Genomic DNA, 27,942 nt, shown 5'->3' on the forward strand with positions numbered 1-27,942 from the left:
CAAACCATTACAGTTTTCAACTATAATAAATAAAATAAAGACCCAAACACATAAACCTTAGTTTCATTGTCTACATAGAACATGTAAACTAAACCCAGAACTCACTTGACATAGGTAATACAATGGCGCCATCCAGTGGCCTTCAATAAACGAACATGGTGAACACATACACACGACCTACAACCTTGTACCCATTCCCGCAACAACACAACAATGAATAACAACCATTACAACACTAGATGATTCTATAATATGTTAATGATCATTAACGAGCTCCCAACTACGCATATTAATGACCGGGCCGCGGCTCTAAGCTAATAGGCTAACGAGGCTAACGGAATCACACACAGAAACTAGACCTATATTGACTGTATGTTATGAACACACACAACATGCACTTACTTTTTCATTAACTTAGTATTCAGCACATCGGCGGTAAAAGGTGAAAAAGGAACTGAGAAAGGACTTATACTTAGATGAATCGCTCAACTACATGCTAAGTGTGCTTCACATCAGCCAAACAGGAAATGAAAATGGAATAACGCGAGATCATGAACGTGATCTCACGTGACTACCCTAGTGAAGGGCTGAGCCTTCCTTACAGGAACATTTATAAATGTATTGGATAAACAGACACAAACTAATATATTTGTGGAATAACACTTTACAAACTGAAAACATTTTACATTTCCTGTCTTTACTTAATTAAAAATAATAATTAAAAAAAAAAAAGCCAACAACCTCTGAGCTGCTACTACTTTAAAAGTTTTAACAAAGACCTATGTCCTGTTCATGTGACGTTTTGTTTTGTTCATTATGTGCAAATGCAATGACATGAGGTTCACTGAGGAAAAGTCAACCTATCATCAAAACTATTAATCAGCAGAAAGTATTTTGAAAAGTTACTGGAGAAGAGGTGTTGTGACAATTTCAGTTCAATGCTTTAATTGATTAATTTTATATTATTTTGTTATATTGATTTTTAAGGGGTGCCAGCCAGATCGCTCTCCTGGCATTTAAGATGTGAAGTCAGTTTGTCGGTTTGGTTCCATCTTTTGTATATGCTTGAGTTTATGTTTTTTTTTTTTGTTATTTAGTTTTCGTCTATTGTACCTCAAACCACACAAAGGATTCAAGTCTAAATTAACACCCTACACATTAAATGACAAGAAAAGAATTCACACATTTAAACCAACTAAAATTCAAAATCATGTATTGAATAATTAATGCCCCCCCAAATCCAAACTTTAAAAAAATAAATAAATAAATAAATCACCAACCAAGCAAAATCAAACACCAAATTTCCACTTTATGTTTTTATCAGTCTTTTAGAAGGAAAAAACACAAAAACAAAACAAACAAAAAAAACCCACTTCTGTACGTTTGAACAAAAAATTCTGCTCCGGGTTTTCCACAGTTTCTAAGAATAAAAAATAAACAATTCAGTTCATCCACTAAATAAATAAATAAATAAATAAAAGAAACAAGCGAAAAGTTCAATTTCAGGGCTTTACAGAAACGAAAAAACGAGTTTACTCACGTCCTGTCTTCACTGCTCTGTCAGTTAGTCAGTCGGTCAGTCAGACAGTCCAGTCCAGTCAGTGTGAATCCAGTCCGGGTTTTGGCTGCTGGTGGTCTGGTATGAGAGGATGCCTGGTTTGTGCTGCAGTGGAATGAATGAATGAATGAATGAATGGATGAATGAATGAATGAATGGATGAATGAATGAATGGATGGGATGAACCAGCAGAGATTAATGTAGTTTGGAAGCGATATGGAGGATTCAGGGGTCGTAGTAGTGGGTTAAACTGCCGTACTGAGTCGGGTCTATGAGCAGTGGCTCCATCACTTCCTCCACTCTTCGTTCTGTGCTGACATGACTGTGGAATGTGGATGTGGGGGGGTGTTAAAAACTGCGAGCGAATGGGGTGACGACACTGACGGGGTGACGACTTCCAGGGTGGATACGGCAGCGAGCAGGCATGTTACTGTGTGTGTGTATTTGGTGAAACTTTTTCTTTCTTTTTCAACTTTATGAATCAAACTCTGGTTATACATTCAAACAAATTCCATAGAAAAAGACTTTTTTCCCAGACTGAGCGACAACATCACTTATTGGTAAAGAACATTGTAGTATTTGGTGAAACTTAACCAAGTTGTCTCAGTGTGTCTAAGCTCCGCCCCTTTATGTGACTCAGCTGAGAAAGAGCAGGAAACAGAGTTTGTTCCAGAAGGGCGTCAGACACACAGACGGACAAACAAACCATCAGATTCATTTTCAGACCAAACACAGTCCAACTACAGGAGAGAAAAGAGGAAAATCAGACACGGCTGCTTCGACCTGCTGACATTCAACACACTGAATGTGAGTTTACAACAACACCAGTCAAAGTGAAAGTGAAACTGAGTCAAACGGAGCAGAGACACATTTGTACTGGGTCTGGATTTCCAGGTTCTAGATCAGTCATTTACTGTTGGTACTGTTGTATTTTCTGTACTTTGTCAAACTGGTGAACATTTGTTGTGGAACACATTTCCCTGAGTGGGACAGTGAACATAAAGTTGAACCTTGATGAGGGAGGAGCCCTGACTGACTGAACCTGTGTTTTCATCTTCATTCTCAGACTAAATGGCTTCCAGATCAGAGGAAGATTACTGCTGTCCAGTCTGCCAGGACGTCTACAGAGATCCTGTTGTTCTGTCCTGCAGCCACAGCTTCTGTAAAGTCTGTCTGCAGAACTGGTGGACAGAGAAACCCATCAGGGAGTGTCCAGTTTGTAAGAGAAGATGCTTAAAACGACCACCCTGTAACCTGGCCTTAAGGAATGTCTGTGAGTCGTTCTTACAACAGAGAAATCAGACAGATTCAGAGTCTGTCTGCAGTCTGCACTCAGAGAAACTCAAACTCTTCTGTCTGGATCATCAGCAGCCAGTTTGTGTCATCTGTCAAACCTCAAAAATACACAACGGCCACAGATTCAGACCCATCGATGAAGCCACTCAGGGTCTCAGAGAGGAGCTCCAGAACTCCTTAAAACCCTTAAAGGACAAGTTAAAGTCTTTAAATGAAGTGAAAGAGGAGTTTGGTGGAACAGCAGAACACATTGAGGTCCAGGCCCGACACACAGAGAGGAAGATTAAGGAGCAGTTTAAGAAGCTCCACCAGTTTCTCCAAGAGGAAGAGGAGTCCAGGATCAGAGCACTGAGGGAGGAAGAGGAGCAGAAGAGTCAGAGGATGAAGGAGAAGATGGAGGCTGTGAGCAGAGAGATAGCAGCTCTGTCACAAACAATCCGAGCCACAGAGGACGAGCTGAGAGCTGAACACGTCTCATTCCTGCACAAATACAAGGCTGCAGTGGAAAGAGTGCAGCAGCGCCCCCTGCTGGAGGATCCACAGCTGGGCTCAGGAGCTCTGATAGACCAGGCCAAACATCTGGGCAACTTGAGCTTCAACATCTGGAACAACATGAAGGACATGGTCTCCTACACTCCTCTGGTTCTGGACCCAAACTCTGCAGGTTCAAACCTCATCCTGTCTGAAGATCTGACTGAGGTGAGAGGAGGAGATGAACAGAAGCTTCCACAGAATCCAGAGAGGTTTATGAACATAGTCCTGGGCTCTGAGGGTTTTAACTCAGGGACTCACAGCTGGGAGGTCGACGTCACAGACAATAAGTCCTGGGCAATGGGTGTAAGAACAAAGTCTGACCAGGGGAAGAAAGATCTGGGTGAAAGTTGGAGGATTGGTTTCTTCAGTGATAAATACCACATAAAATCACCATCAGGTGAACGTACTGATCACTCTGATCATGAAGTGTTGCAGAGGATCAGAGTGAATCTGGACTTTGACAGAGGAACACTGTCCTTCTCTGATCCTGATACAAACACACACATTCACACCTACACACACACTTTCACTGGAAAAACACTGTTTCCATATATCATGACACATAACTCAAACCCAGTGAAGATTTTCCCTCTGAAGGTCTGTGTGACAGTGAAACAGCTCAAGTACAGATGAAGATGAAGAAGTTAAGTCTATTTTCTTGAATAACAACAGAATATAAATGTACACAGTGACTGAAGTTGTGATTGTTCAGTGGATCAATAATGGACAGTCAGAGGAGAGTTTTACAGTTTCCACAGGTCTATTTGTGTTTAGAATGCTGCACTGTGGAGCTGATCAGTAAACTAGACACACTTATTTAACCCTTTAACCCCTGACGTGTCTGTGGTGAGCATTCTGAATGTATGATTTAATTTAAATATTCCTAAAAATTCAACCCTTTGCTCAGTAGGAAACATTTCAAAACGTGCCGATAGAATAGACCTTGTGTTTTGTGTAGACATCTGAACCTGAATTGTATACCACTGTTACAGTGGTCACCAGTGACGTGAGTTTGGAACACAGAGAGTAAAAGCCCCAACACCCCAAACTGTAACTTTCTCACCGTGTGTGGCGTTGAACTCAGTTCTGATTCCAGTGGTGAGACGGGCGGGGCTCGGGGCCGGTCCCCCGTCTGCGGTGTCGTTTTACCACGGGGCTACAGCCGCTTTTTGGCCCGTAGGATGATCAGTCCACCAACCTCCGTTCCCCGCCCGACAGCACACATGGAATCCTGCCGACAACGCCAATCTGTTATGGAAATGTTCAACTGATAACCCACACAAAAAGAGGAGGAGAGAAAGTTAGAGTTAAAATAAATAAATGCATTTATTGAGAAGTCAATCACAGAGAAACTCTGTAAGTGAAGTCTGCTTAAACAAGAGAAAACTAAAGATTATATAGAAACAAATCCAACCCCCTCAAACTATGATGTCATTCCTTACGTACATCGTACCACCCCATACTACTCCTTCTCTGCTCTGTGAAGAGGTCATGATGACCTCTCCACTCTAACCTTGCTTGGATCCAATCTGGAGTGCAGGCGCCATCCTCTATCTACACATTCAGACATTTAGGTGTTTGGGTTTTAACTCAAGGCAAGAACTCCGTTCCTGGGTTGGGGGTGTTACAGAGTGGTAAACATCACACATAATGAATAATGACTCAGCATTAAAAGAAGATGTACTAACAGTATAAAATATAAAGAGTATAAAATATAAAAAGTAAATTTTTCCACCACAGCATGCTCAGTGCACCCCCCACCACCTGTGTAATGGGGGCTAAACACAGAACAGTCAGTGAGACTGACTGGCATCAAAAATAGATGGTTTGAGTTTTTGTTTTGTTTTTTTTAACCATTTTCCTTGTGGTTTTACTGTGATTTTTTTTGAGGTTTTCTGTGTAACTGTTGTTTTGAGTTCACCCAGGTGCAATAAAAGCAGCTGAACTGATTTAGAAAAAATAGAGTCCAAAACAAAAACTACTGGGCCCAAATCCAAATACTTGTTGTTCAGTGTGTTCCAGTTCACACTTCATGTTCAACATCCTAAACTGATGTACATTCTGAGTGGTTTATTTAGTCCAAACCTGTCAAACTTCAATTCCTCTCTTTCTTTTTCTGTTCTTCCTCCTGTTTTGACCCTAAAAACACATGGTAAAACAAAACCACTGAAGAAAAGGAACACGAGCACATACTCACAGCAGCTTTAATGAACCTGAAACAGACACAAATTCACAGCAGCCTTTGTCATTGAAATAATGTCTCAGGTATGAAATGTTCCAACTGTTTTGTTTGCATGTGGATTTATGTTTTATTTTGATGAGTTTGCTGTTTTTTAAATCCAGGTTGTCATTAGTTCACTATGGAAATGTCCTAAAGGGAAATGATGGAGTTATGTTTTTTCTCTATTTAAGTCAAACTTTTTGCTTTTGTTTGTTGGTTTTTATTGTGATTTCTGTGATTACAATTGGAGTTTTTTTGGACAGTGAGACATTTGAAGTCTTCATCTTGAACTCAATGAACAGATAAACTGTCAAATACCAGATGTAAACATTGTTCTGTAACATGTGTCATAGTTTACAGCCGTTCTAGTGATATGTGGACAGATAATAACAGCCGCTGAATAAACTCCAAACTGAGTCTGATGTGTAAATGGGAAATATTCATGTCAATAAATTCATCAGAGACAATGAACACTCTGTCTGAGAACTGCTTTATTTCACGTCATTACTTCTAAACTTTGTACAGTTGATTTACACTGAATGTGGTTCAGACCTTCATCTATATTGCCTCCACAAATTTGTCTCATCAACCACTAAAATCCATTTAATTAGAATTTAATTTACTACAAAACAGACTTTTCAGCATCTCCGACTGCACGTCTAATTAAACCACATTTAACAAAGTTGAACCAGACACACAACTGTTAAAAAGTCACTGAATTTTCAACATTTTGACTTAAAACCAAGAGGCTCAGATCATAAATAGACCGATATCAACAACCACTGGTCTGATAATCACAAAAGTATAAAGATATGTTCATATAAGAATCTAAAACAAGCTCTGAAAATCACACATTTACAACCACAATATATAATCTGAGCCCTGATTTATCCTTTTTATCACCTTTTTCAATATTTTTATCCAAGTCCAACAATAAGTATTTTTTTGTTGTTTTTTATTAACTCTGATTCATTCACTTACATTAGTTTGACTGACAAAGAAGTATTAGACCTGCACTGGTGATAGAAAAACATATTTAATACTGACTATTTCAAGAAAAGTTATTGAAATATTATTAAACAAGTCATGATTATTTGAGATTGCAGCTTTATTGTTTTGAAATAAGAAGAAAATCAATAAAACTAATAAGAATGACTAAAACATGCATAAATTAACCATATTTTCTGTGTGAAATCAGAAAAGTCTTCTAACAATATTATACAGTTTTGATTTCAGTTGATGTTTTTAGAACTTTTCCTTTTCATCGCCCAGTTCAAGACAAGTATCGCCCAGTACAATACAAGTAATGAATGTAAAATATTTAACATAAAACAGGATGAATCTAGGCGTTAGGTAGAGCGTATTATCATCAGTGTTAATACTTTATCAGTTTTAAACACACACTGTTTCAGACTCAGTGTTTATGAAGATCAGTCTGATCAACTGTGACGACACAAAATGTGAGTTTCTACACATTTCCATCCAATGTTGTGATGTGAATATTTATCATAGAGTCAATAAAAGACTGACCCTGTGATAAATGTGCTGTTCTCACAACACCTGACTGTGCAGATAGACAGCCAGCTAACAAAACTAAAGTAGAGTCCAAACAAGGCTTTGTTTTGTGCTTTGGAGGTTCTCCTGTACTTGACTTGTGTGACCCTCACATCGTTAGCTTGAATAGCTAATAGCATACACGTTAGCTTCATTACACGGTGAAAGAACAGATTCAAGGGATTACACAACCAACATCTACAACTTCATATTGTTTACGGACATATACACTTACAAAGACGAACATTTCCCAAAGCACAAAGGTAGTAGAGCACACTTAGTGCGTACATGAGTTTTTCTAAACTTTAACTGCAGAGAAAACTACGGAAGCGTATTGCATTCACAAAAAAAAAAAAAATTTCGGCTCTGTTTTTCTGAATTAATGAGATAATTATCTCATAATTACGAGAAAAAATAAGTTTAAAAAAAAATCGGCGCTGTTTTTCTGAGTTTATGAGATACTGTTTCCTGAAAAAAAAAAAAAAAAAGCTCTGTTTTTCTGAGTTTACGAGATACTGTTTTCCGAAAAAAAAAAAAAAAAAAAAAAAGCTTTGTTTTTCTGAGTTTACGAGATACTGTTTTCCGGGGAAAAAAAAAAAAAGCTCTGTTTTTCTGAGTTTACGAGATACTGTTTTCTGAAAAAAACTCAAATGTGTCTGTGTTTCTCTGTCAGTGGGACAGTGGTCCCTGGTCCAGGCAGGAGCTCCTTCTATCTGTGCTGCTGAAAGCCTCTCGGGGGAGCGTGAAGTTGTTTCCGTTCTCGTAACCGGTTCCGATTACGGATCATGGAACTAGTTTCATTCACAGAAATCAGAACCAAGCCCCGCTTCGTGCACGGATCAAGCCCTTCAACCACACCGGCGCTCGGAGCCTGTAGCCCTGCTTCCTGACAGGGCACGACCGCGGTGATGGGAGTTGGCATTAATGAAGTCAAATAAAATGACATTCACCAGCATTAAAGAAAATATACACAGCAGAAGAGTGCAAATGTGGATTCATTTATTTGTCGGACCTGATGGAAAGCATTAGTCAGAACTAGATCCATGGAGGAGCGGCTTGGTGAACCGGTTCGCCCCCCCCCAATAATTTTCCATCAGGTCCAGGCAGACAGCTATCCGCTCCCCGGTGTGTAAGCCGGACTGGAGCGGGTGGACGGAGCAGCTCAACTCGACAGAACAGCGGCGCTCGGAGCCTGTAGCCCGGCACCACGACGCGGTGATGGGAGTTGGCATTAATGAAGTCAAATAAAATGACATTCACCAGCATTAAAGAAAATATGCGTCTTGGTGTCCCGGTTCACCCCCCACCCCCGGACAGCTTTCCATCAGGTCCAGGTGGAAAGCTATGGGGGTGGGGGATGAACCGGGGCACCAAGAGCTCCTCCACAGATCTAGTTCTGACTAATGCGTTCCATCAGGTCCGACAAATAAATGAATCCACATTTGCACTCTTCTGCTGTGTATATTTTCTTTAATGCTGGTGAATGTCATTTTATTTGACTTCATTAATGCCAGGACCTGGAGTACGCTGCTGACACCATCCTGCTCAGCACATCCTACAGTCAGCTGACAGATGCTCTGGGCAGATACAGTGAAGAGGTACAGAAGCTTGGCCTCCAAGTGAACTGGACAAAAACCAAGCTCATGCATGTCGGTGATGGGCCAGATCCACCTCCCTTGCAGCTTGGTAATGACATTGTAGAACCTGTCAAGAGCTTTGTGTATCTGGGGTGATGACAGACAACGGGGACCTAAAACCAGAGATTACCCGCAGAAGGGCCCTGGCAGCATCAGCTCTGCAGTCTCTCTGGAAACCACTGTGGCGGCACCAGACCATCTCACGCAGGACGAAGCTCCGGATCTACAACTCTGCCGTCCTCTCCATCCTGCTCTATGGCTCGGAAACACGGCCCTTAAACCAGACTCTGGCTGCCAGAATAGATGGCTTTGATAGCAGGGCTCTCAGAACCATCGAAAACATCAGGTGGACCTGGCGGGTTTCCAATCAGGTGCTTGGAGCCCGCACACGCCAGCCCAAAGCATCCAGCCTGGCCGCGCAACGTCGCACCCGCTGGTTCGGTCATGTCCTCCGCCTCCCTCCTGACCATCCAACAAGAGCCATCCTTCAGTTTGACCCAAAGGCCGCAGACTGGAAACGACCACAAGGCAAGTCCTGCACCCGATGGCTCGACGTCATTGCAGGCGACCTCCAACAACATGGAGTTACCATGGAGGACGCAGAGCAGCTGGAGCAAGACCACCAGTGATGGAAAACACTGGTTCACCTGGTCGGCCCAATGCACCGGGACAGGACACCCGCCCCATATCCAAACTGCATAATAATATTAGAGGCTTTTTACTGTTTCAGATGGAAAATATTGTTAATTTCATGCTTGTTTTGTTCATTCACATTAGTTATTATGGTTTACTTCTCATTTTGAAACAATAAAGCTGTAATATTAGATAATTATGACGTGTTTAATTACACTGCTCTACTGTGTCTTAGAAAATATCTGCTTCAGACATTAAATGTGCTAAATCCCACATACTTTAATGAGATGAATCAGAAAACTAATTCCAAAAGTGCTGCTTATCTTATGTTTTCAAGATATATAACAGTGTATTATTGGACATATATGTTGGTTAATGTACATTTATATAATGGATTTATAAATGTATCTCTAGATAGAACCAGTGAAGTGAATGTATTGTCATGTGCAGACACTGTTTTGAGGTTGATCTTGTAGCTCTGAGACAAACATTCTGTTTGAATAAAACTCATTCTCTCTTAATTCTCAAAATTTCCCATTTTGACTGAAGATTGTATCTTAGAAACTAACACCAACCAGCACTTTGGACTGAATTTTTCGACAATAGTGACTCAAGTTTGGTAAAGTTTAACCACTTTTATTTTGGAAGCTGTTTACTTGTAGACCAATGTTTTTTTCAACTGTTTTCTTAAAATAGTAAGTATTAATTATGTTTTTCTATCACCAGTGCAGGTCTAATACTTCTTTGTCTGTCAAACTAATGTAAGTGAATGAATCTGAGTTAATCAAAAAACAACAAAAACATTCTGATCATTGGACTTGGATAAATACATTGCAAAAGGTGATAAACAGGATAAATCAGGGCTCAGATTATATATTGTGGTTTTTGTAAATTTGTGATTTTCAGAGTGTGTTTTAGATTCTTATATGAACATATCTTTATACTTTTGTGATTATCAGACCAGTGGTTGTTGATATTGGTCTATTTATGATCTGAGCCTCTTGGTTTTAAGTCAAAATGTTGAAAACTCAGTTAAAACTGATAAAGTATTAACACTGATGATCAAAGACTCTACCTAACGCTTAGATTCATCCTGTTTTATGTTAAATATTTTATATTCATTACTTGTATAATAATAATTGTCTTGAACTGGACGATAAAAGAGAAAAGTTCTAAAAACATCAACTGAAACTAAAACTGTATAATATCGTTAGAAGACTTTTCTGATTTCACACAGAAAATATGGTTAATTTATGCATGTTTTAGTCATTCTTATTAGTTTTATTGATTTTCTTCTTATTTCAAAACAATAAAGCATTAAATATGTTTTTCTATCACCAGTGCAGGTCTAATACTTCTTTGTCTGTAAAACTAATGTAAGTGAATGAATCAGAGTTAATAAAAAACAACAACAAAAATACTTATCGTTGGACTTGGATAATTATATTTAAAAACATGATAAACTTGATACATCAGGGCTCAGATTATTTATTGTGGTTGTTGTAAATTTGTGATTGTCAGAGTGTGTTTAAGATTCTTATATGAACATGTCTTTATACTTCTGTGATTATCAGACCAGTGGTTGTTGATATCGGTCTATTTATGATCTGAGCCTCTTGGTTTTAAGTCAAAATGTTGAAAACTCAGTGACTTTTTAACAGTTGTGTGTCTGGTTCAACTTTGGTAAATGTGGTTTAATTAGACGTGCAGTCAGAGATGCTGAAAAGTCTGTTTTATAGTAAAAATAAATTCTGATTAAATGGATTTTAGTGGTTGATGAGACAAATTTGTGGAGTCAATATAGATGAAGGTCTGAACCACATTCAGTGTAAATCAACTGTACAAAGTTTAGAAGTAATGACATGTGAAATAAAGCAGTTCTCAGACAGTGTTCATTGTCTCTGATGAATTTATTGACATGAATATTTCCCATTTACACATCAGACTCAGTTTGGAGTTTATTCAGCGGCTGTTATTATCTGTCCACATATCACTAGAACGGCTGTAAACTATGACACATGTTACAGAACAATGTTTACATCTGGTATTTGACAGTTTATCTGTTCATGGAGTTAAGATGATGACTTCAAATGTCTCACTGTGTCCTAAAAAACTCCAACTTTAATCACACAAATCACAATAAAAACCAACGAACAAAAGCAAAGAGTTTGATTTAAATAGAGAAAAAACATAAATCCATCATTTCCCTTTAGAACATTTCCAAAGTGAATTGTGGAAACTGTAAAACTCTCCTCTGACTGTCCATTATTGATCCACTGAACAATCACAACTTCAATCACTGTGTACATTTAGAGAGTTAATTTCCTCATCTTCATCTGTAGTTGAGCTGTTTCACTGTCACACAGACCTCCAAAGGAAAAATCTTCACTGGGTTTGAGTTACTAGTGCAAATATATGGAAACAGTGTTTTTCCAGTGAAAGTGTGTGTGTAGGTGTAAATGTGTGTGTTTGTATCAGGATCAGAGAAGGACAGTGTTCCTCTGTCAAAGTCCAGATTCACTCTGATCCTCTGAAACACTTTATGAACTGGGAGAAAAGTGAGTTCATCTGATGATGATGTTATATAGTATTTATCATTGAAGAACATGATCTCCCACCATTCATCCTCATCTTTCTCCTCCTGCTCAGACTTTGTTCTTACACCCAATGACCACCTCTTATTGTCTGTGACGTCGACCTCCCAGCTGTGAGTCCCTGAGTTAAAACCCTCAGAGCCCAGGACTATGTTCATAAACCTCTCTGGATTCTGTGGAAGCTTCTGTTCATCTCCTCCTCTCACCTCAGTCAGATCTTCAGACAGGATGAGGTTTGGACCTGCAGAGTTTGGGTCCAGAACCAGAGGAGTGTAGGAGACCATGTCCTTCATGTTGTTCCAGATGTTGAAGCTCAGGTTGCCCAGATGTTTGGCCTGGTCTATCAGAGCTCCTGAGCCCAGCTGTGGATCCTCCAGCAGGAGGCGCTGCTGCACTCTTTCCACTGCAGCCTTGTATTTGTGCAGGAATGAGACGTGTTCAGCTCTCAGCTCGTCCTCTGTGGCTCGGATTGTTTGTGACAGAGCTGCTATCTCTCTGCTCACAGTCTCCATCTTCTCCTTCATCCTCTGACTCTTCTGCTCCTCTTCCTCCCTCAGAGCTCTGATCCTGGACTCCTCTTCCTCTTGGAGAAACTGGTGGAGCTTCTTAAACTGCTCCTTAATCTGCCTCTGTGTGTGTCGGGCCTGGACCTCAATGTGTTCTGCTGTTCCATTAAACTCCTCTTTCACTTCCTTTAAAGACTTTAACTTGTCCTTTAAGGGTTTTAAGGAGTTCTGGAGCTCCTCTCTGAGATCCTGAGCAGCTTCATCGATGGGTCTGAATCTGTGGTCGTTGTGTATTTTTGAGTCTCTGCAGATGAGACAAACTGGCTGCTGATGATCCAGACAGAAGAGTTTGAGTTTCTCTGAGTGCAGACTGCAGACAGACTCTGAATCTGTCTGATTTTCCTCTTTTCTCTCCTGTAGTTGGACTGTGTTTGGTCTGAAGGTGAATCTGATCCTTTGTTTGTCCGTCTGTGTGTCTGACGCCCGTCTGGAACAAACTCTGTTTCCTAATTCCTCTCAGGTGAATCAGGTAAGGGGGCGGAGCTTAGACACACCTCTTCTCCAGTATCTTTACAGAAAAATGTCTGTCGAGGAATAGTTTTGATGATACATTGACTTTTCCTCAGTGAACCTCATGTCATTGCATTTGCACATAAGGAACAAAACAAAATGTCACATGAACAGGACATAGGTCTTGGTTAAAACTTTACAAAGCAGTTGCAGCTCAGAATTTTTTTGTTTGTTTGTTTGTTTTTAATAGAGTTAAGACAGGAAGTGTAACAGGAATTGGAGTATCTTTTTTATCTTATCTTCTTTCAACACATGAGAAGAGGATTGAAAAATGTTAACACGTTTCCTTCCATTATGACTGAAGACCATCACATTTTGTGTCTTTGGGTTTTATTCAAGTAGAAAGTATTAAACTGTAGCAACAAAACAAAAAGGATAAAACCTGCAGAGTGGTCGTATGAATTACAATGGACACATCGGGTTTATTAAGAACTATGCATACTTTAACATATCCAGCATTACACAGACATGTATTTAACAGTAAATTTATCATAATATGCAAAATATGAACCCTTTCATGTATGAATTATGAGAACCTTAATCAAGATTTTTTTCCTGAGTGTTTTTATTCCTCTTTAGGCATTAAAAAAACAATGTGATTGATTTTTCTTTTTTTTTAATGAACCTATTTTTCATGGAGTTACAAAAATGTCCACTCAGCTGGACACCGTTTGTTTAATTTTTGAAGCTCAGAAACATGCATTTACTGACATACTGTGTGAAAACTATTAAATAAAAGCATTTTTCATCTCCTGAGACCTAGCAATGCATTTTTATCCTCTGTAGGGGACAAAAGTTTGACAGTTTAACCTAAAAAATGCTGTCTATTGTAAAGAACATTCCATAAAAAAAAAAATTAATTAAAAAATGTCTCGGAAAAAAAACAAACAAAAAAAAAAAACAACCCACCTTTTGCATTATGTAGTTTCTAATCAAGACAATTGTTTAATGGAAAAAAGCAAAAAATTTCACTTTCCTGGGTCTCAGGAGGTTAAAGCTGCTAATCTGTGTTTTCTCACATTTTAACATTTGATAATACTAGTTATTACTCACTCAGATAATATGCAAAAAAAGAAAAAAATATAGTTTTGTTAAAAAAAAAAACTCTGTTGCATAAGTGCAACATAACATGACATAACTCTGATGCATAAGTGTCCACTGTGTCAGCTGATAAGGAACTAAAACAACAAAACACATGAATATACAAGAGAACAGCTGGAGAATAACTGTCCACTGGAGTGACCAGTATGCATGAAAGGGTTAATTTAAAAGTGTTCACAAATACAAAAAAAAAATCCCATTCACACAGACAATGCCACAAACAATGTCAGAATCTGTGCAGACCATCAGCTTCTTGTGGATCACCATCTAATGTCAAACACCAGGAGGCGACACATACCACTATTATACTGCAGATGGAACCGTGCATGCAGGTAAGGGACCAGAGGAAGACACAGACTGGAATATTCACCCAGTGGTAGCATTGTTCCATCAGAGGACATTCTGTGAGCCGGACTAACTCCACAGTTCAACATGTGGGAGATGATTCATGATTAACTTTAACACGGTTTTATCTGTGCAGGTCACCACATCAGAACCTCCATGAAACCTCTAATAAACTGTCCTCCAGCCTGTGAATAATGATCAGGAAGTGAAGGCAGCTGCAGTGCCATGAGAGAAGAAGAAGCAGCTGTCATTAAGTCTTTCAACCAACAGAGGGCAGCGTTTTACCAGGAAGTTGTGGCGTTTGTGATCACTGTCAAATTACTGGAGCTGGTCCACATGTGGATTATATACACCACATGGCCTAAAGTATTGGGACACCTCTCCAACTCACTGAATGAAGGAGTTCAGATCACTTCCATGTCCACAGGTGAATAAAATCAATCACCCAGACATGCAGACTGATTCTACAAACATTAGTGAAAGAACAGGTCGACTCTCAGGAGCTCAGTGAATTCCAGCGTGGTACTATGATAGGATGACCAGAACAGTCCAGAGAGCTTCATGGAATGGGTTTCCAGGGTGGAGCAGCTGCATCCAACCCTTACATCACCAAGGTCAATGAAAAAGCCTGGGATGCAGCGGCGTAAAGCAGCCGCCACTGGACTCTAGAGCAGTGGACACTGTCCTCTGGACTGACCAATCACACCTCTGTCTGTGAGAAATGGAGGACGGCATCACCGTGAAGACTGAGGAGGTCTGTGGAGGACCAGAATCACAACCAGAACCAGCTCAGATGGTTCTGGTCTGGGATGCAGATAGACTTTTACCATCAGAGCCAGAAGAAGAAACGCCCACTTTCCAGGAAGATTCAGCTGTTTATCAGAGAATGCAGCATCTCAGTCGGGTTTAAAGACTCGGAGAAATGTTTGCATCAGAATCTGCGTCGATAAGGACAGACGTTACAGTCGGACAAGGAATTCCTGTTTCTGCACCATGTGTCACCAGAGGTCTAACTATAAGTACAGTTTGCAGGGACACATGCTGGTTCACGTTGAAGTGAAACCGTACAGCTGCTCCTTCTGTGGGAAGGCGTATGATCAGAAAAAAGATCTGACATTCACATGTGAGACGACCAGAGAGCGCTCACCTGCAAATCAGTCAAACCCAAAGACAGACTCAGTGTCCAAAAAAAAGAGAAGACATCGAATAAACACCACAAAGAGTACAAGAAATAAGTACCAAACAAAAGCACAGTAATAACTCCTGATTGATGAGAATATAAGTCTAGTGTGTTGAACTGACGTTCATAGAGTGGTTTACAGTACGATAACAGACTCCATCTGGACACACACACATGTTGCATAAGTTGGATCTACAACATGTTGCATTGCCTGTCAATACCTTCGTCATCTGTTGTTTAATCTTTAATAACATTTCACAGATACATCACCTCAGTACAGTCCATAAGGTTATTATCTGACCATTTAAAACCATCAACTTTAGTAGAAATCCATCAATATTATCCCTCAGAGCTCCAAAGGTATTTTCTTAATTTGTACAAACTTTCTTAAACCTTGAAAACCCATAACTATTTTTGTCATAACTTCCAAACTACTATGATTCTTCACCATTTATTATAATTTTATTGTAAGCATTTTGTATTTTTGAGTAAAATCAGATATTTCTTTCAAACATTTATTAACTGATCATGTAGATGTTCATAAAGCGAAAATCAAAGGTTATTATATCAAAAAAAGAGAAAAAAGAAGAACAAGAAACTTTTCTATCAAATCTCTCATTAACTGGACATAAAAACAAGTGTGTCCATCCACTGTCATTGATCCAACTCTATGGGTTTTACTGGTGAGTCAATGTTGTAGAAGATGACGGTGTTTCCACGTTTACTACGGAGCCTCTGAACGTTGAAATGGGTCATATTTGATAACAATGAAAAGATGAAAAACTGTATTTTACCTCATTTATTTACATGTATTGATAGGATTAGTGGATGAAAAGAAAATAAACTTATTAAATCAGGAGATGTATTTGGTCACCAGTGAATATTTAAGTCTTTAAGGGTTAAAATCCACTCATGGCCCTGGTTCGAATCTTCTCCTTCGTCTTCATCATCTTCACAGAAAAATTATTGAGAACTAAGTGAGACAAATTTAAAAAGTTTGTGGAATAAGGGCTAAGGTTTAATCATTTTACACTGGCCTCGTGCATGTGTCCACAGGATCTTCTCACTGAACTGATTGGTCAGTAGTGGTCATATGGACGGTACTTTTACACATGAGACACTATCTCAGACATAACCTGCTTCAACTGGTGAGGAGTAAACCACTTTAGTGACACCAGTGGCCTATGTGCAGTCAGTCCTCCACAGACCGCTTCAACAGTCGGTTCCTTCATGTGTTTTTATAGAGTTCATGTTGGAGAATGAAGCTTCACAGGTGTATGAGGATCTGAACATGGTGAGCAGATACATGGACAATGTCTTCACTGTGTCATATTCTTGGGGACAAATCACCCAAAAGGCGCTCCAGCTTTCAGCACCATGGACAGCAGCCTTCATGTCACCAGTGGAATATCCGCCTCGTCCAGCGGAATCGACTTCCTCACGTTGGCGGAGAATTCTGCACCTGGGCTCAATGGGTCACACATGAATCCTGTCGTCAGAATGAGGCCAAAGTTTCACTCAATAATCACATGTTGATCGTCTTCAGTTTTAATGGAAGAAAAGGGTTAAAACTTGTTCTCATGTGTTTAAAGTAGAAAAGATAGTGCACTTCCTGTTACTGTTACACTTCCTGTCTTTAATAAGTTCAAAAGACAATAAAACCTTTGAGATGCAACGACCTGCTCCAAGTTTGAACAAAGACCTTTTTCCTGTTAGTGTTGTGTTTTCTTTTGTTCCCCATATACAAATGTAATGAGATGAGATTCACTTAATTCATCCACTAAAGAAAAGTCAACGTATCATCAAAACTATTCCTCATCACACACTATTTTACAAAGATACTGGAAAAGAGGTGTGTCTAAGCTCCACCCCTTTATCTGACTCACCTGACAAGAACAAGGAAACAGAGTTTGTTCCAGACGAGTGTCAGACACACAGACGGACAAACAAACCATCAGATTGACCTTCAGACCAAAAAAAGTCCAACTACAGGAGAGAAAAGAGGAAAATCAGACACGGCTGCTTCGACCTGCTGACATTCAACACACTGAATGTGAGTTTACAACAACACCAGTCAAAGAGAAAGTGAAACTGAGTCAAACGGAGCAGAGACACATTTAGGTCTAGATTTCCAGGTTCTAGATCAGTCATTTACTGTTGGTACTGTTGTATTTTTTGTACTTTGTCAAACTTGTGAACATTTGTTGTGGAACACATTTCCCTGAGTGGGACAGTGAACATGAAGTTGAGCCTTGATGAGGGAGGAGCCCTGACTGACTGAACCTGTGTTTTCATCTTCATTCTCAGACTAAATGGCTTCCAGATCAGAGGAAGATTACTGCTGTCCAGTCTGCCAGGACGTCTACAGAGATCCTGTTGTTCTGTCCTGCAGCCACAGCTTCTGTAAAGTCTGTCTGAAGAACTGGTGGAGAGAGAAACGGATCAGGGAGTGTCCACTTTGTAAGACACTATCGTTACAGAGTGATCCACCTCGTAATCTGGCCTTAAAGAATGTCTGTGAGTCGTTCTTACAACAGAGGAATCAGACAGATTCAGAGTCTGTCTGCAGTCTGCACTTAGAGAAACTCAAACTCTTCTGTCTGGATCATCAGCAGCCAGTTTGTCTCATCTGCAGAGACTCAAAAATACACAACGACCACAGATTCAGACTCATCGATGAAGCTGCTCAGGATCTCAAAGAGGAGCTCCAGAACTCCTTAAAAACCTTAAAGGAAAAGTTAAAGTCTTTAAAGGAAGAAAAAAGAGAGTTTAATGGAACAGCAAGACACATTCAGGTCCAGGCCCGACACACAGAGAGGCAGATTAAGGAGCAGTTTAAGAAGCTCCACCAGTTTCTCCAAGAGGAAGAGGAGTCCAGGATCAGAGCTCTGAGGGAGGAAAAGGAGCAGAAGAGTCAGAGGATGAAGGAGAAGATGGAGGCTGTGAGCAGAGAGATAGCAGCTCTGTCACAAACAATCCGAGCCACAGAGGACGAGCTGAGAGCTGAACACGTCTCATTCCTGCACAAATACAAGGCTGCAGTGGAAAGAGTGCAGCAGCGCCTCCTGCTGGAGGATCCACAGCTGGGCTCAGGAGCTCTGATAGACCAGGCCAAACATCTGGGCAACCTGAGCTTCAACATCTGGAACAACATGAAGGACATGGTCTCCTACACTCCTCTGGTTCTGGACCCAAACTCTGCAGGTCCAAACCTCATCCTGTCTGAAGATCTGACTGAGGTGAGGGAAGGAGAAGAACAGAAGCTTCCACATAATCCAGAGAGGTTTATGTACACAGTCCTGGGCTCTGAGGGTTTTAACTCTGGGACTCACAGCTGGGAGGTCGACGTCACAGACAATGAGGACTGGATATTGGGTGTAAGAACAAAGTCTGATCAGGGGAAGAAAGATCAGGATGAAAGGTGGGGGATCAAGTTCGTCAGTGGTAAATACTATATACCATCATCATCAGGTGAACCCAGTGTTCTCCCAGTTCATAAAGTGTTTCAGAGGATCAGAGTGAATCTGGACTTTGACAGAGGAACACTGTCCTTCTCTGATCCTGATACAAACACACACATTCACACCTACACACACACTTTCACTGGAAAAACACTGTTTCCATATATTTATACTTTTGACCCATACCCAGTGAAGATTTCACCTTTGAAGGTCTGTGTGACAGTGAAACAGCTCAACTACAGATGAAGATGAAGTTAAGTCTTTTTTCTTGAATAACAACAGAATATAAATGTACACAGTGACTGAAGTTGTGATTGTTCAGTGGATCAATAATGGACAGTCAGAGGAGAGTTTTACAGTTTCCACAGGTCTATTTGTGTTTCGAATGCTGCACTGTGGAGCTGATCAGTAAACTAGACACACTTATTTAACCCTTTAACCCCTGACGTGTCTGTGGTGAGCATTCTGAATGTATGATTTAATTTAGATATTCCTAAAAATTCAACCCTTTGCTCAGTAGGAAACATTTCAAAATGTGCTGATAGAATAGACCTTGTGTTTTCCATAGACATCTGAGCATGCACAGTGCACCCCCCACCGCCTGTGTAATGGGGGCAAAACAGAACAGTGAGTGAGACTGACTGGCAACAAAAATAGATGTGGCAACAAAAATAGATGGTTTGGGCTTTTTTTTTTTAAAACCATTTTCCTTGTGGTTTTACTGTGATTTTTCTGAGGTTTTCAGTGTAACTGTTGTTTGGAGTTCACCCAGGTGCAATAAAAGCAGCTGGACTGATTTAGAAAAATTAGAGTCCAAAACAAAAACTACTGGGCCCAAATTCAAATACTTGTTGTTCAGTGTGTTCCAGTTCACACTTCATGTTCAACATCCTAAACTGATGTCCATTCTGAGTGGTTTATTTAGTCCAAACCCTTCAAACTTCAATTCCTCTCTTTTTCTTTTTCTGTTCTTCCTCCTGTTTTGACCCTAAAACACACAGTAAAACAAAACCACTGAAGAAAAGGAACACGGGCACATACTCACAGCAGCTTTAATGAACCTGAAACAGACACAAATTCACAGCAGCCTTTGTCATTGAAATGATGTCTCAGGTATGAAATGTTCCAACTGTTTTATTGTTTGCATGTGGATTTATGTTTTATTTTGATGAGTTTGCTCATTTTTAAATGAAGGTTGTAATTGGTTCACTATGGAAATGTCCTCAAGGGAAATGGAGTTATGTTTTTTCTTTATTTAAGTCAAACACTTTGCTTTTGTTTGTTGGTTTTTATTGTGATTTGTGTGATTACAGTTGGAGTTTTTTAGGACAAAGTGGCACATTTGAAGTCGTCATCTTCAACTCGATGAACAGATAAACTGTCAAATACCAGACGTAAACATTGTTCTGTAACATGTCATAGTTTACAGCCGTTCTAGTGATATGTGGACAGATAATAACAGCCACTGAATAAACTCCAAACTGAGTTTGATGTGTAAATGGGAAATATTCATGTCAATAAATTCATCAGAGACAATGAAAAGTCTGTCTGAGAACTGCTTTATTTCACATGTCATTACTTCTAAACTTTGTACAGCTGATTGACATCAGAGCAAAACACTGTCTGTACATTACAATACATTCACTTTACAGGTTCTTTAAACTGGAACTGTTAGGGAGGTGCTAGTCGGGGCTAATTTGTTCAGGGGGAAACTGTAAACATGATGGTGCGATGGTCAGAACGCAGGTGAGGGAGAGACTAGACTCCAATCCATCTGTCAGCAGCCTTTACTTGATGTTCTTATACAGATGTAGATTCATATATATATTCATTTAGTATGGAACAACAAACCCATAAAAGGCATTAAATTCAAACCATTACAGTTTTCAACTATAATAAATAAAATAAAGATCCAAACACATAAACCTTAGTTTCATTGTCTACATAGAACATGTAAACTAAACCCAGAACTCACTTGACATAGGTAATACAATGGCGCCATCTCGTGGTGTTAAATAAACGAACATGGTCAACACATACACACGACCTACAACCTTGTACCCATTCCCGCAACAACACAACAATGAATAACAACCATTATAACACTGGATGATTCCATAATATGTTAATGATCATTAACGAGCTCCTAACTACGCATATTAATGACCGCGACCGGGCCGCGGTTCTAAGCTAATAGGCTAACGAGGCTAACGGAATCACACACAGAAACTAGACCTATATTGACCGTATGTTATGAACACACACAACATGCACTTACTGTTTTCATTAACTTGGTATTCAGCACATCGGCGGTAAAAGGTGAACAAGGACCTGACAAAGGACTTATACTGAGAAGAATCGCTCAACTACATGCTATGTGTGCTTCACATCAGCCAAACAGGAAATCAAAACGGAATAACGCGAGATCATGAACGGGATCTCACGTGACTACCCTAGTGAAGGGCTGAGCCTTCCTTACAGGTGTTGTGCTGAATTCTACTCTCTGCCGAAAACTGCTCCTCCTTCCTAAATCAGCCATGAAGAGGACAATGTGCACCAAATTCACCCTGTCACAACTTTTTCTCCTTTCTGACTGTAGGGTAGGAAATTAATTGTGAATTATTCAACCTCTGAACACCATCATAGCTGTGTAGCAATTAAGTAATGAATAATGTTGTAAGATATTGCAGTTCTGTTTTTTTTTTTTTTTTATCTGGTTAATATAAAAGAATTTGCAAACTGTAAGGTATATAAAACTTTCTGAAGTTAAATCTTAGATACACAACACACAAAATATATAACAATAAAAACAGATACCATGGCTGGGGATGCAGTTTTCAGCAGGGAGCAGAATTCGGCACCAGATATTGCTGAAAACTGCATCCCCCATTACAATGAGCTTGTGAAGCTACAGGAGTGAAATGACTTCAGCAGCTCACATTTGGAGTTATTCTGGTGTGACAGGGTGAATTTGGTGCACTTTGTCCTCTTCTTGGCTGATTTAGGAAGGGGGAGCTGTTTTTGGCAGGGAGTAGAATTCGGCACAACAACAGCAACATTTATAAATGTATTGGATAAACAGACACAAACTAATATATTTGTGGAATAACACTTTATCATACACACTGAAAACACCAGCTAACCAGCAATTTTGTCCTTTGTTTCCCATTTATCTTATTAAAGTATATAAAGTTTAACACATTTAATGTCTGAGGCAGAGCTTTTACAAAAACTGTAGATCAGTGGAAGTGATCTGGTCTGACATTTAATGCTTCCTCAGTTAATTAGATCGGAGGTTGAAGAGGAGCTATGACATCTGCTGAGTCACACTTTCAGATTTAAAGTTTATTTAATAATCTGAATTCTTTTTTTCAACAAACAGCTCAGCTACAGCTGTGGTTAGTAGGTTAATACTGAAGCTTAGTTTTACTGAGTTAATAAGCCATCACTAGCATTAGCTCAAAACTAACCCTTTGGGCTCCTGTAGTCCCACCCCTTTTGTCCAAATGTGGTCACTTCTGAATCCAAAAAGCCAACATGGTTATGGTAAAATCACAAATGACTGATTTCAAACAGGCAGTTCAGAAACCTGTCCACTGAATATGTACAGTCTGTGTGTTAAATGACCAGTTCACAGCCCTGTTGGCCACACCTCTACACCCAATATTATAGAACTCCACCCCTTTCATCTGCTAAGTCTCTTTATCTCCAGACCCTGAAACCACAAGACAACAATGACACAAAATAAAAAACACCTGTAGTAATTGAAGTCAACAGGACTTCATACCTTTACATGACATTTTTCTTATACTTTGTTTTCTACAGTTTTCCTTGAGTTGGAACATGTCATACCTGAACAAAGAATGGGGATGTATTTAATAAGTATGTCTGTGTTATGTTTATTCCGTTTAAATAACCTTTATAATGGAGCACAGATTCACAGTGAAGTTCAATATGCTTCATTTCTGAACAAGTGCCAAATCACAATTGTCACATATCAATCCACGGACTAAGCACATATTATGTAGTACAAAGCACTATTTGTTAATCCAACAAAAAGTAGTGCTTATTACATCGTAATACCCATGGAATTAATTGATATACAGAAACATTATTTTTAGGTCAATACATAACAGTCTAGTTTACATATCAGCTCCACAGTGCAGCATTCTATAAGTCTAGTGTGTTGAACTGACCTTCATACAGTGGTTTACAGTACGATAACAGACTCCATCTTGACACACACACATGTTGCATAAGTTGGATCTACAACATGTTGCATTGCCTGTCAATACCTTCATTTGTTGTTTGATCTTTAATAAAAATTTCACAGATACATCACCTCAGTACAGTCCATAAGATTATTATCTGACAATTTAAAACCATCAACTTCAGCAGCGATGCATCAATATTATCCCTCAGAGCTCTGTTTTTTTTTTTTTTTCTCAATATTTATGCAAACTTTCTTAAACTTTAAAAACCTATAACTATTTTTGTCACAACTTCCAACATACTTTTTTTTTTTCTTTTCCAAGTGATTTTTCACCATTTTGTATGATATTATAGTATTTTGCATTTTTCAGTTAAAATCAGGTAGTTTTTTCAAATGTTGATTTCCTGATCGTGTAGATGTTCATAAAGCTCAGAGAAAATCAAAGGTTATTATGTAAAAAAAGAGAAAACAGAAGAACAAGCAACTTTTCTATCAAATCTCTCATTACCTGGACATAAAAACAAGTGCATTCATCCACTGTCATTGATCCAACTCTATGGGTTTTACTGGTGAATCAATGTTGTAGAAGATGACAGTGTTTCCACGTTTACTACGGAGCCTCTGAACGTCGAAATAGGTCACATCTGACAACCATGAAAAGATGAAGAACTGTATTTTACCTCATTTATTTACATGTATTGATAGGATTAGTGGATGAAAAGAAATTAAACATATTGAATCAGAAGATGTATTTGGTCACCAGTGAATATTTAGGTCTTGAAGGGTTAAAGTCCACTCATGGCCCTGGTTCTAATCTTCTCCTTCGTCTTCATCATCTTCACAGAAAAATAAATGAGAACTGAGTGAGACAATTTTAAAAAGTTTACAGATTTAGGGCTAAGGTTTAATCATTTTACACTGGCCTCATGCATGTGTCCACAGGATCTTCTCACTGAACTGATTGGTCAGTAGTGGTCATATGGACGGTACTTTTACACATGAGACACTATCTCAGACATAACCTCCTTCAACTGGTGAGGAGTAAACCACTTTAGTGACACCAGTGGCCTATGTGCAGTCAGTCCTCCACAGACCGCTTCAACAGTCGGTTCCTTCATGTGTTTTTATAGAGTTCATGTTGGAGAATGAAGCTTCACAGGTGTATGAGGATCTGAACATGGTGAGCAGATACATGGACAATGTCTTCACTGTGTCATATTCTTGGGGACAAATCACCCAAAAGGCGCTCCAGCTTTCAGCACCATGGACAGCAGCCTTCATGTCACCAGTGGAATATCCGCCTCGTCCAGCGGAATCGACTTCCTCACGTTGGCGGAAAATTCTGCACCTGGGCTCAATGGGTCACACACAAATCCTGTCGTCAGAATGAGGCCAAAGTTTCACTCAATAATCACATGTTGATCGTCTTCAGTTTTAATGGAAGAAAAGGGTTAAAACTTGTTCTCATGTGTTTAAAGTAGAAAAGATAGTGCACTTCCTGTTCCTGTTACACTTCCTGTCTTTAATAAGTTCAAAAGACAATAAAACCTTTGAGATGCAATGACCTGCTCCAAGTTTGAACAAAGACCTTTTTCCTGTTAGTGTTGTGTTTTCTTTTGTTCCCCACATACAAATGTAATGAGATGAGATTCACATAATTCATCCACTGAGGAAAAGTCAACGTATCATCAAAACTATTCTTCAACACACACTATTTTACAAAGATACTGGAGAAGAGGTGTGTCTAAGCTCCACCCCTTTATCTAACTCACCTGAAAAGAACAAGGAAACAGAGTTTGTTCCAGACAGGCATCAGACACACAGACGGACAAACAAAGGATCAGATTCACCTTCAGACCAAAAACAGTCCAACTACAGAAGAGAAAAGAGGAAAATCAGACACGGCTGCTTCGACCTGCTGACATTAAACACACTGAATGTGAGTTTACAACAACACCAGTCAAAGAGAAAGGAAAACTGAGTCAAACGGAGCAGAGACACATTTGTACTGGGTCTGGATTTCCAGGTTCTAGATCAGTTGTTGGTACTGTTGTATTTTTACCTCTGTCGAGGTTATGCTTTTGCCGGTGTTGGTTTGTTTTTCTGTATGTCCGTGTGCAAGAAAACTAAAAAAGTTATCGACGGATTTGGATGAAAATTTCAGGAAATGTTGATACTGGCACAAGGAACAAATGATTAAATTTTGGTCATGATCGGGGGTGGGGGAACTGATCTGCCTTGGCGGAGGTCTGCGCTCTCCGAGTGCTTTTCTAGTTTGTACTCTGTCAAACTGGTGAACATTTGTTGTGGAACACATTTCCCTGAGTGGGACAGTGAACATGAAGTTGAACCTTGATGAGGGAGGAGCCCTGACTGACTGAACCTGTGTTTTCCTCTTCATTCTCAGACTAAATGGCTTCCAGATCAGAGGAAGATTACTGCTGTCCAGTCTGCCAGGACGTCTACAGAGATCCTGTTGTTCTGTCCTGCAGCCACAGCTTCTGTAAAGTCTGTCTGCAGAACTGGTGGAGAGAGAAACCCATCAGGGAGTGTCCAGTTTGTAAGAGAAGATCCTTAAAACGACCACCCTGTAATCTGGCCTTAAAGAATGTCTGTGAGTCGTTCTTACAACAGAGAAATCAGACAGATTCAGAGTCTGTCTGCAGTCTGCACTCAGAGAAACTCAAACTCTTCTGTCTGGATCATCAGCAGCCAGTTTGTCTCATCTGCAGAGACTCAAAAATACACAATGACCACAGATTCAGACCCATCGATGAAGCTGCTCAGGATCTCAGAGAGGAGCTCCAGAACTCCTTAAAACCCTTAAAGGACAAGTTAAAGTCTTTAAATGAAGTGAAAGAGGAGTTTAATGGAACAGCAGAACACATTGAGGTCCAGGCCTGACACACAGAGAGGCAGATTAAGGAGCAGTTTAAGAAGCTCCACCAGTTTCTCCAAGAGGAAGAGGAGTCCAGGATCAGAGCTCTGAGGGAGGAAGAGGAGCAGAAGAGTCAGAGGATGAAGGAGAAGATGGAGGCTGTGAGCAGAGAGATAGCAGCTCTGTCACAAACAATCCGAGCCACAGAGGACGAGCTGAGAGCTGAACACGTCTCATTCCTGCACAAATACAAGGCTGCAGTGGAAAGAGTGCAGCAGCGCCCCCTGCTGGAGGATCCACAGCTGGGCTCAGGAGCTCTGATAGACCAGGCCAAACATCTGGGCAACCTGAGCTTCAACATCTGGAACAACATGAAGGACATGGTCTCCTACACTCCTCTGGTTCTGGACCCAAACTCTGCAGGGTCATATCTCATCCTGTCTGAAGATCTGACTGAGGTGAGAAGAGGAGAAAAACAGAAGCTTCCACAGAATCCAGAGAGGATTAGAAAAATCTGTGTTCTGGGCTCTGAGGGTTTTATCTCAGGGACTCACAGCTGGGAGGTCGACGTCACAGACAATAAAAAGTGGTCATTAGGTGTAGGAACAAAGTCTGACATGAACGAGAAAGATCAGGATGAAAAGTGGGGGATGGTGTTCTTCAGTGATAAATACTGGAGAACATCGTCATCAGGTCAAGTCACTTTTCTCCCAGTTCATAAAGTGTTTCAGAGGATCAGAGTGAATCTGGACTTTGACGGAGGAACACTGTCCTTCTCTGATCCTGATACAAACACACACATTTACACCTACACACACACTTTCACTGGAAAAACACTGTTTCCATTTATTTACACTGGTTACTCAAACCCAGTGAAGATTTTCCCTTTGAAGGTCTGTGTGACAGTGAAAAAGAAGTTAAGTCTCTTTTCTTGAATAACAACAGAATATAAATGTACACAGTGACTGAAGTTGTGATTGTTCAGTGGATCAATAATGGACAGTCAGAGGAGAGTTTTACAGTTTCCACAGGTCTATTTGTGTTTCGAATGCTGCACTGTGGAGCTGATCAGTAAACTAGACATACTTATTTAATGCATCCTCTGTCTTTGTTCAGGTATGAAATGTTCCAACTCAAGGAAAACTGTACAAAAACAAACATAAACTTTTCAAATCTTCTGTAATTCAGTCACTTAAATAAGAAAAGTGCTGGTCAGCTGATGTTTCCAGTGTGTATGATAAAGTGCTATTGCACATATACACTGGTTTATGAACATTTATCCAATAGATTTGTAAATGTTCTAGTATATAGAACCTAAAGAAGGGAATATACTCTAATGTACAGTGTTTTGAAGTAGATCTGGTAGCTCTGACACAAACATTCCTTTGGACTAAAACCCATTCACTCATTAATTCTCACTATTTCACATTTTAACCCAAGAACATATTTAGAAACTACAGCCAACCAGCATTTGGACTGAATTTGTCTGTATTAGTGAGTCACTACTTTTATTATGGAGGCATCTAATGTTCAGACCAGGGTTATTAGAGAGTCCACATACACAGATGAGACCAGAATGACTTTTGGGGAAGAAAAAAGCAAAAACCATTTTTATGTCTTTTTAAAGTATTCTTATATTCTAGTCTATCATTTTGCCTTTT

The 27,942-nt window shown here is 39.7% G+C and overlaps 4 protein-coding genes, 1 long non-coding RNA gene, 1 pseudogene and 1 gene segment (V, D, J or C); 5 read left to right on the forward strand and 2 right to left on the reverse strand.

Annotated features, from left to right (window-relative positions):
* LOC115427889 (tripartite motif-containing protein 35-like) overlaps nucleotides 1-27,897 on the forward strand; it is a 30,753-nt gene extending 2,856 nt beyond the window's left edge. Inside the window, exon 3 of one of the 2 annotated variants that reach the window (XR_003936557.1) lies at nucleotides 27,234-27,897. The gene's annotated coding sequence lies outside the window, so the exon portion shown is untranslated. Of the gene's footprint in view, nucleotides 1-4,017; nucleotides 4,145-27,233 lie in introns of those variants that run through there. The other variant, XM_030146620.1, reaches the window with a different exon arrangement.
* LOC115427909 (Ig kappa chain V region Mem5-like) overlaps nucleotides 1-27,942 on the forward strand; it is a 96,556-nt gene that overhangs the window by 41,733 nt on the left and 26,881 nt on the right.
* On the forward strand, nucleotides 2,209-4,051 carry LOC115427892 (tripartite motif-containing protein 35-like). The gene is made up of 2 exons (XM_030146624.1): nucleotides 2,209-2,365; nucleotides 2,625-4,051. Exon 2 carries the CDS (start codon nucleotides 2,630-2,632, stop codon nucleotides 4,019-4,021), a length of 1,392 nt encoding a protein of 463 aa, XP_030002484.1. The 5' UTR covers nucleotides 2,209-2,365; nucleotides 2,625-2,629; the 3' UTR covers nucleotides 4,022-4,051.
* LOC115428769 (nuclear factor 7, brain-like) lies at nucleotides 11,314-15,959 on the reverse strand. Its single transcript, XM_030147985.1, has 2 exons — nucleotides 15,951-15,959; nucleotides 11,314-13,046 (listed from the first exon to the last, which is right to left on the reverse strand). The coding sequence occupies exons 1-2, from the start codon at nucleotides 15,957-15,959 to the stop codon at nucleotides 11,766-11,768; spliced, it is 1,290 nt and encodes a 429-aa protein (XP_030003845.1). The 3' UTR covers nucleotides 11,314-11,765.
* LOC115427924 (uncharacterized) lies at nucleotides 16,514-18,043 on the reverse strand. The gene is made up of 2 exons (XR_003936559.1): nucleotides 17,616-18,043; nucleotides 16,514-17,218 (listed from the first exon to the last, which is right to left on the reverse strand). It is a non-coding gene; the product is annotated as an uncharacterized LOC115427924 (long non-coding RNA).
* Nucleotides 17,652-20,079, forward strand: LOC115427890 (tripartite motif-containing protein 35-like). Of its 2 annotated transcripts, XM_030146622.1 has the most exons (3): nucleotides 17,652-17,782; nucleotides 18,037-19,200; nucleotides 19,401-20,079. In XM_030146622.1, the coding sequence occupies exons 2-3, from the start codon at nucleotides 18,042-18,044 to the stop codon at nucleotides 19,460-19,462; spliced, it is 1,221 nt and encodes a 406-aa protein (XP_030002482.1). In that variant the 5' UTR covers nucleotides 17,652-17,782; nucleotides 18,037-18,041; the 3' UTR covers nucleotides 19,463-20,079. The 2 variants fall into 2 exon arrangements, with proteins under 2 accessions (XP_030002482.1, XP_030002481.1); XM_030146621.1 differs by having other exon boundaries at nucleotides 18,037-20,079.
* On the forward strand, nucleotides 25,324-27,235 carry LOC115427888 (tripartite motif-containing protein 35-like; annotated as a pseudogene).

The sequence above is a fragment of the Sphaeramia orbicularis genome, chromosome 11 (assembly GCF_902148855.1).
Source record: "Sphaeramia orbicularis chromosome 11, fSphaOr1.1, whole genome shotgun sequence".
NCBI lineage: Eukaryota > Metazoa > Chordata > Actinopteri > Kurtiformes > Apogonidae > Sphaeramia > Sphaeramia orbicularis.

Bases quoted from the DNA above. Each gene is read 5' to 3' on its own strand.
- LOC115427892 (XM_030146624.1), top strand. From the start codon at position 2,630: ATGGCTTCCAGATCAGAGGAAGATTACTGCTGTCCAGTCTGCCAGGAC.
- LOC115427890 (XM_030146621.1), top strand. From the start codon at position 18,042: ATGGCTTCCAGATCAGAGGAAGATTACTGCTGTCCAGTCTGCCAGGAC.